This window comes from Telmatherina bonti, assembly GCF_933228915.1.
Source record: "Telmatherina bonti genome assembly, chromosome: 6".
Classification (NCBI taxonomy): Eukaryota; Metazoa; Chordata; class Actinopteri; order Atheriniformes; family Telmatherinidae; genus Telmatherina; species Telmatherina bonti.
In genome coordinates, this window is record NC_136624.1 from 32,285,949 (window position 1) to 32,293,992 (window position 8,044).

Here is an 8,044-nt window from a genome sequence, read left to right on the forward strand (position 1 = left end):
GTAATGAAAAAGATAGTCAATTCAAATAATTTACATTTACTTTTACATAATGTTACTGTGTTTTTGTGTGTCCTGGTTACCAGTGGAATAAAAGGGAGTAAGGAGGTAGTGTGATGTGTTGCGTAACATTTAGTCTGGAGGCCTGGTATTTAAATGCTATTTTAGCATGTGCTATCAACTCATTAATGATGGAACAGCATCCAAAAGGTAATCCAAAATGGTGAAAAGTGCACTACATTGAATGATGAACAGGATAGTTCATTCTGCCTCTGTGAAGAAATCCACTCTGTCAAATGTTGACCGGATCCCCGAATCGATCAATTCCCAATCAGCTCAAGTTTCTGTGAAACATGAATAGAGAAGCTAATTGTAAACTTTGAAGGCTTCATTTTTGTCAGTAGATCAGTGAAGATGTAAAATGATAAATTAAAAAAAAAAAGCTGAAAAAACAAGCAGAAAGTTACAGAAAAAAAGTCAGTTTTCATTCAACATGATACAAAGAATACTCTCTCCCACAAACATTAAGAATGCTAAATGGAGGGAGCTCCATCTTTTTAAAGAATCTTTTTCATCCCTCTGATAAAGCTCAGATGCCTGTGTAATCTGGAGGCTGACTAACACCAAAATCTGCATAGTTTCAAGTGTCACGTTTTTATATTCCACCAATCATGCTTCTTTAAGAGAAGTAATTAAAGGTAGTGTATTCAGCTGTTATCACATAGTGCACAAATGTGTTATTTTGTCTCTTTCAGGTATCGCCTGACAGCCAGGGAGTACTCTGGTGATGCAGGCAATGCTCTGAGCTACAGTAAGCGTTACAACCATGATGGCAGATACTTTAGCACTCCTGACCGAGACCACGACCGATACACTTCTGGGAACTGTGGTCAATATTATGGTGCAGGGTGGTGGTTTGATGCTTGCCTGGCAGCTAACCTGAATGGACGGTATTATCGTGGACGCTACAGTGGAGTGACCAATGGGGTCTACTGGGGGACATGGTACATCTTGACAGATGGGCGCACTGGAGAACGCTACTCCTTCAAGAAGGTGGAGATGAAGACAAGACCCAAAAACTTTGTTGGAGCAAATTTGGGATAACAAGGAGCAGTCATAGTGCTAAATTTACTGTAATGTAGATTTCTGTAAGTGAAAATCATATTGCGGGTTTGGATAGATGTTTTAGTTTCTGATTGTAAATCTTTATTTAGAAAAGTTTTTTGTTTTACTTCTCAGTTACACACAAATGGCAGCTAGCAGATAAAAAAAGTACATTCATCTGAAATTACATTCTCATGAACTACAGTAAAAGAAATGTAAATGAGAAATGTTTCCATTAACTGTTTTGAGGTGAATAAACAAGGCTACATAATTGCACCAGAGGGCGGCTGTATAGCTTATGCCAGTAGTAGTTCAAATTCAGCAGAAGAATTCGTTTGTTCAGCGACCTGAAGGAAGCACAAAACAACTGCAGTGAACATCAACAAGGTTAAATGAACAGCGCTCTTCTTCAGGTGTTGCTTTCATCTCTGGGAATTCTTGGGATACTCTAACGTATCCTGTATGAGAAGACACTGGTTTGTTGTGGGTTTCCAGGGCCAGAGTGGGAACAACGGTTGAGTTCTGTCATGTTATGTCTTGATTTTGTTTTGATTTGACAGTTTATTTAAATATATGGCAACAAAAAAGAAATTAAGACGAGGAGCAGTAGAAGCCAAAGCTTTATGCTTCGTCCAGTATGCTAATCTTGTATATTTCCATTTTTCAAGATGTTTCCAAAGTTAAATGTAAATTTTTTATGTGTTTTGGTGGGATTTGATTTTTTAAATGTTGTTTTCATTCACTTTTTTACTCCCAATCTTATAAATCTGCATTAAAAAAGTTGGAACCCTAACAAACAAAACAAAAACACCCTGAAAATACTGCATGTAAAAGCTGCAATGAATTGCTATTATTCCTGTTGCACAGTATGGATAGCAGTCTGCATAACAAGAATTTGTTTCTCAGATATCCGCCATCCATCCATCCATCCATCCATCCATCCATCCATCCATCCAGGAAGCTGGAGCCTATCCCAGCAATCATTTGGCGAGAGGCAGAATACATCCCAGACAGGTCTCCAGTCCACATTGAGTTCCCGTCAAAGCAAAAGTTCACCCTTTCACGCTTTTATGTCAGTTTTATGTATAGTCTGCACCATGGTTTTCCTCCCTGTCATACACACCCACACTGATAAATGCATCAGAGGCTAACAGGGTTCAGTGCCTTGCCCAAGAATGCTTTGATATGCAGACTGGGAAAAATGGGGATTAAACCAACGGTTTGCAGACAACTGCTCTACCTCCTCCGCGACCCTTCATTGGATCAAGCGGTTAGAATAATGAATGAATGAATCCTCTACCTCCTATTCAATATCCAATGCATTCCCATTTCGTAATTGAAGCCAAAATTTCTTGCCCATGGGCCATCTTTGATTATCAATCTATGAAACGGTGCTTGGGAATGTGAGCCATATTATCAGTCTTATGATGGGTTTTGGTCCTCAGGTGTAGAACAATATGTTTTGGCTTTGCTTATAATTTCAATCTTCATACAGCATTTATAGCCCAGGACAGTGTGGTTGTGGTTCTGCTTCCCTTACAGTACCAACCTAATCTAATGACTAAATGTGTGATTGTATTGTTGGAGTTTCATAATAAGACTCCAAGTTTGAACAACTATGCTCTTCACAGTCGACTAGATTCAGGGATAGAGAATAAGTTTCAGATGTCGTCATGTTGAAATTCAGGATTTCCTTATCATGCTCCACGTCTCCCTATTTCATCATGTACATCTTTTGCATCTTGCAACTTTATGAAAAAATTAAATTCCATAATAAAACGTTCACGCTGTTTAGGTAAAATGAACAAAAAGCATTCATTTATTGTCTGTAGAGCTTAGTCCAATGAAGGGGGGTGGAGCCTATCTCAGCAATCATCAGTCGGTAGGCAGGGAACACCCTGGAAAGGTCACCAGTCTATTGCAGGGACTGGTGATGATTATGTAAAATTAGCAAAAAGGCTTTTTCGAAATTTCTTTTTTAAATGATTGGGGTGTAATAGATGCACTGTCAATGAAGAGTTGGGCTTCAACATGTGGCATGTGCAGAGATTAACCCTGTTGGTGAACATTTTGTTATTGCCTGCTTAAGCTCAAAACATTATTTCTTTAAGAACCAATAGAAATGTTTGGTCATATTATTTTATGGAAGTCATAATGTCTCTACAGAGTGCTCTGACAGTAGCAGAGCTACAGCTTCATCACAGGGTCACTCATGTGACAGAACATTGAATGGATTTTTTTTTAAAAAAAGGAGAAAAGTCTTTTCTGCTGAATCAGAAAGACTTCTATAATATACTTCTATCAGTTTAGGTGTTGAGTCTAACCAAAAGTTCACAGTTTGACTCACAGAATTCATATTTCTCACTTCACTCTTCTTCCCAGGTCCTGACATTCAGATGCTAACTGCTGGCATCTTTGGACTTTCATCATCATCCAAAACTGCCCATCCGCCCACATCTTTCAGTGATATACAAACACACTCACTGAAACACACACGTCACCTCACCTGATCTCTAGACTTGGGGTCTGGCTGGCGTCTTCTTTCATGAAAGTGCTTCACTAAGGCTTTTCTGGACGTTCAGAGCTGAGGTGCGAGCAGTGTGATTTGTCTGAGCTTGTGTTTGACTGTTGGTAAAATGTTGCTCCTATTTTTGCCGTGTTCACGATAAGCTGTCAGTCTCTCCAACATGCACCGTGTCTAATATTAATTGAAGGGACTAAGACAGTGAGGGCTCTCGGGGAGCTCTGAACTACACACACAGAGCCATTACAGGCACTTGTGCACACATGACTGCATTAAACACACACAGATGGGTGCATACACACACACACACACACACACACACACACACAACCACACACACTGATTACGCTTGACGTTTCCATCAGCAGAGCAGGAGGTGCACTATGGGTTTGACTTTGTAAAAATGAATGGTTAATCATGCTGTACACTTAATTCGTGTTAAACAACCACAAAATCCTTTCTCGCCGTTCTCATTTATTTCTTTCTTTTTTTTTTTTACAAATGCTTGCATAAACACACACTCTCACACAGCAAACAATTCACCAAAAGCAATCAAGATCAGTCACCCATAAAAGCTATTATACATATCAGCTTTCTCATTTGATCTTGTCTGTGTGTCTTTGTTTAAGGGCAGTGTTGTATCACTAGCGGGGGCTATGTACAATTGATGCCCCCTACTGGCTCCCGATCATACTAAAGGAACCCAAAAAAAAGGGGGTTGTTTAAGCTAAATAGTGCTCAAATTCAGACCAAAAAGCAGATGGACTGACTGAAGCTCTTGTCTTTGACAGATTCTTTTGAGATAATTTGGCTAGTGATGAACTACTCAAAGGCAGCGCAATATTTGCTAAAGACGTTTATTTAATGTCATTACTGAGAAGGAATCAGCCTCATCAGCCTCCTGTCATTGTCTATAAATCCGTCCTGGCCTATTTATTGTCACTTACTCGCTTTTTCAACATTATCTCCATTATCTTCCTTTTGATTCTGTGTACACTAAGCTGAAGTCATTTTTAGTATCAATCAGTCATCTAGTCCTCTTCTTCCCTCCTCTGCATCCATCAGTCTTGTTGACAAGGGAGGAACCGAAGCCCAGAGTTGTGTCACCACAGTATCCTGGCATAGTGTCTGGAGTAGGGTGATAGTGATGGTGCTGCAGGGTTTAAATGGGTACCGGCTAAATCTGCCTCCCCAGGGCCGGAAACTCACACTGGGCAGCAGTTAGCCAGCCCATCCCTTTGAGAAACGCTTTATGAGAATTTCCTCTTGAGGGAAATTCCCATTAATTTAGATTATTTGTGACTAAAAGCCACAAAGAGACACCTTAGTGTACAAAGAAGCCAAACTGACCTTGATGGTTGGATGCTGACATTTGTAAAGAATGCAGGCATAAACCTTGCAAATGATTATCAGCAAATAAGTCATACACGTAGTTCATACAAGGACAGATGTAGTCCAGCCATGGTGAGGTTCTGTCCAAATATCAGCTGCTCTGTATTGATTACTAAAGATAAATAAATTAAAGTAGTTTATTTATATTTCATAGTCTTAACAGCAGGTGGCAATGTTGCTTAATTGAAATCATGAACATGATTGTAAGAAGGGGCACAGTTTTTGAAAAGAAACAAACAAACAAAAAAACACACAAAACCTCAAAGCACAGTATTAAAGGAATAAAATACTTAAATAAAAGCCCATTGAACTCTTAGAAATAAACAACGAGGACAATAACGGGCTCCACTTGTATGAGGGATGCAGAGTATGTTTTGAGATTATCTGATTGATTCAAATGTGATTGCTGTCAGTGGAAGAAATGAAACCCATATTAATATATAAATAAACCAAAGAAACCACAAGATTGCTTTGACTTAAAGTTTATTAAAATATTAAAATTCAACGCTTCAGCAAATTAAGCCGCAATACTTCAGATTCATCACTAGGGGCACTGTATTGCGGCCAAAGGTCAAAGGGCAAAAAGCAGTATAATTTTGTCTAATTTAACTGTAACTGTGTGGATAATATTGAAATACATGATGAAGCAAGTAAACCAGGGGCTCAGTAGCAGCATGTCCACAGTAGAAAAGCACTGCAGGGGTGTGACTGCACGAAAGAGGCGAGAGGAGGTGATGAACTTGGTGGCCTGCAATGGAAGGAACATTTCATTCTTTAATCTGCTCTCATGGTGATAAAAGTCTACGTGGTGGTTGTTAAGGGCAAGGAGGGGAGGAAGGCCAGGGGGTGGGGAGGAAGCAGGAGATGGTTAGGTTTGAAAGGTGTGTGAGTATAACGGGCCGTTAGGGGCTCCCCTTCCCTGACCACAGGACCACTGAAAGACAGCTTGCACCTGCTTTTAATACTGGTCCTGCAGAAAACCAGAGCAAGCCAGCATTCCGTTTGAAACCGGAATTCAGCAGAACAAGTGTATCCTGATGTGGTGAAGAGCTGGGCTGAGGAGGGGTGAGGAGGGAGGGAGGGAGGACATAGAGGGTGTCATGTGGCAGGCCTCATTCAATTTCTTGTCTAAATCTGCACATTTAAATTGAAGTTATGCAGGCAAGGGAAAGAAGAGGGGGAACCAGAGGTCATACTGTGTTTATAAGACTGAATTACATTTTTAATAAATAATAATAATTATGTTGCGACATGTCGGTATGCACACAGTGACAGCGTTTTGACAACCTGAATAACTAGAGGTAGCCACCTGTCACTTATTTTTCTAAATTTTCCAAATAGTTTCTCAGGGACAGAACATCATGTAAAATTATTATTATGCAATTTACATCTTCTGTAATCACTTCATCATACGTTGAATTAAAGTACAATAAAATTAGGTTCCCTCTGATTTCTGAAGTAAGAACTCAAACTGTATATTTGTAACACATCACATGATGACATGTATGTGAAAGGTCTTCCTGAGAGCGAGAGGCCCTTAGCTTTTGGACCATCCATCCATTTTCTACATAGCCTGGTCCAACTCAGCATAACAGGGACACCGGAGCCTTTCTCAGCAATTAGCAGGCGAGAGGCTAAATATGGACTGGTCCACAGTCAAACAAAGATAGAAAAACAATCGTTCACTTTCACACTCAATCCTAGAGAGAATTTCGAGCTTTTGGACCAAGAATGAATATTTCTGTCATTACACTTGACAAGTGCTTCATTAGAAACACACAACTTTCACAAGACATTAAAGCTGCTTCGAAATTACTCATGGCTTGCAATATATCAGAACTTGATCATATAAATTTGAATGAAAACCAATAAACACCAATACAATATTACATTATGATCAGATGAATACTACCGGTCTGGTTTGGCTTGTAAAGATATTAAGGTAAGTAGCACACATACACAGGGATGTGTGTATGTGTGAGGGGGTTGTGGAGGGGTGGGTGTATGATTGCATTCATGTGGATGTTTAACTTAATGGTTTTAGGCTGATTTATATTGTAGTGGATCCTGGATAAATGTCCTCTCATCTTGTCTGCACTACTGCTGCTTGTACAGCCAAATGGCAAAAAGCTTGATTTGATTTGATTTGATTTGATTTGATTTGATTTGATTTGATTTGATTTGATTTGATTTGATTTGATTTGATTTGAGGTAACATTGGTGTGAATACCAGGGTAAAAATATTGTGGTGCAACAACTTGGGCCATGTTAAAAACCCCTCTTTTAGATCTAATCACTGTTTCTGAAACACACTGGGTCTGTTGTGGAAGCTGTTTTAAAATCATTTGTTTTTAAATGAACAAATTGGTCAGACAGCAGCTTTTCATACATGTTTTACACCAGACAATGTTCATGCTCTGCATAGATTAACTGCAGCCTTTCAAGCCTTTTCTTGCCTTGTGTGTTTCCTGTGGAAAGATTTTCATGCTAATATTTGAAAATCTATTAGACTTTTTCAAAATATCCTTAAAACTTTTTAACACTGACATGTAATCAAAGTACTTCTAGATGTTTTTATGTCTTTGTATACATTTATTTTGTTTTTCTGTTTCATTATACTATTTTTCAACTAGCATGTAAAAGATGTGTGTCTGTCTTTGACTCGATATACAATTTTATTTGAGAATTTTACCTGCAAAGCTATGAAGAAACTTAAACTTGTCTTTGAAAGATGTTTAATGCACCTGATCATTCAGATCTCCTTGACCTGGCTCAATAATCTGGTTTAGGATGTTAGGGACTCCACATCAGTGGACACATGTTTCTTTAAACATAGCTATATTTTACGGTGGTTCATAATATTGGCCGAAGATTTCAGTAATTTAAGTTTTCATACATAAAGCATTGCTCAGTTCCATTTGTTGTCTCTTTTTCTTCTGATCTTCATCACTTTGTGCTGTTTGAATTCGAGCTGTGAAGCAGTTTGGACTAAATGTTGGAAACGTGCTGAATGAAAAACCCTGAGTT

The 8,044-nt window shown here is 38.9% G+C and overlaps 1 protein-coding gene across 1 annotated transcript in view; it reads left to right on the forward strand.

The window, feature by feature from the left end:
* Positions 1-1,101, forward strand: part of LOC306757159 (fibroleukin) — a gene marked incomplete at both ends in the record, with an annotated part of 5,587 nt that extends 4,486 nt beyond the window's left edge. Inside the window, one exon of the mRNA XM_079242123.1 lies at positions 753-1,101. Within this exon, the coding sequence (XP_079098249.1) occupies positions 753-1,101 (349 nt within the window). The remainder of the gene's footprint in view (positions 1-752) is intronic.
* Positions 1,102-8,044: the final 6,943 nt, after the last annotated feature.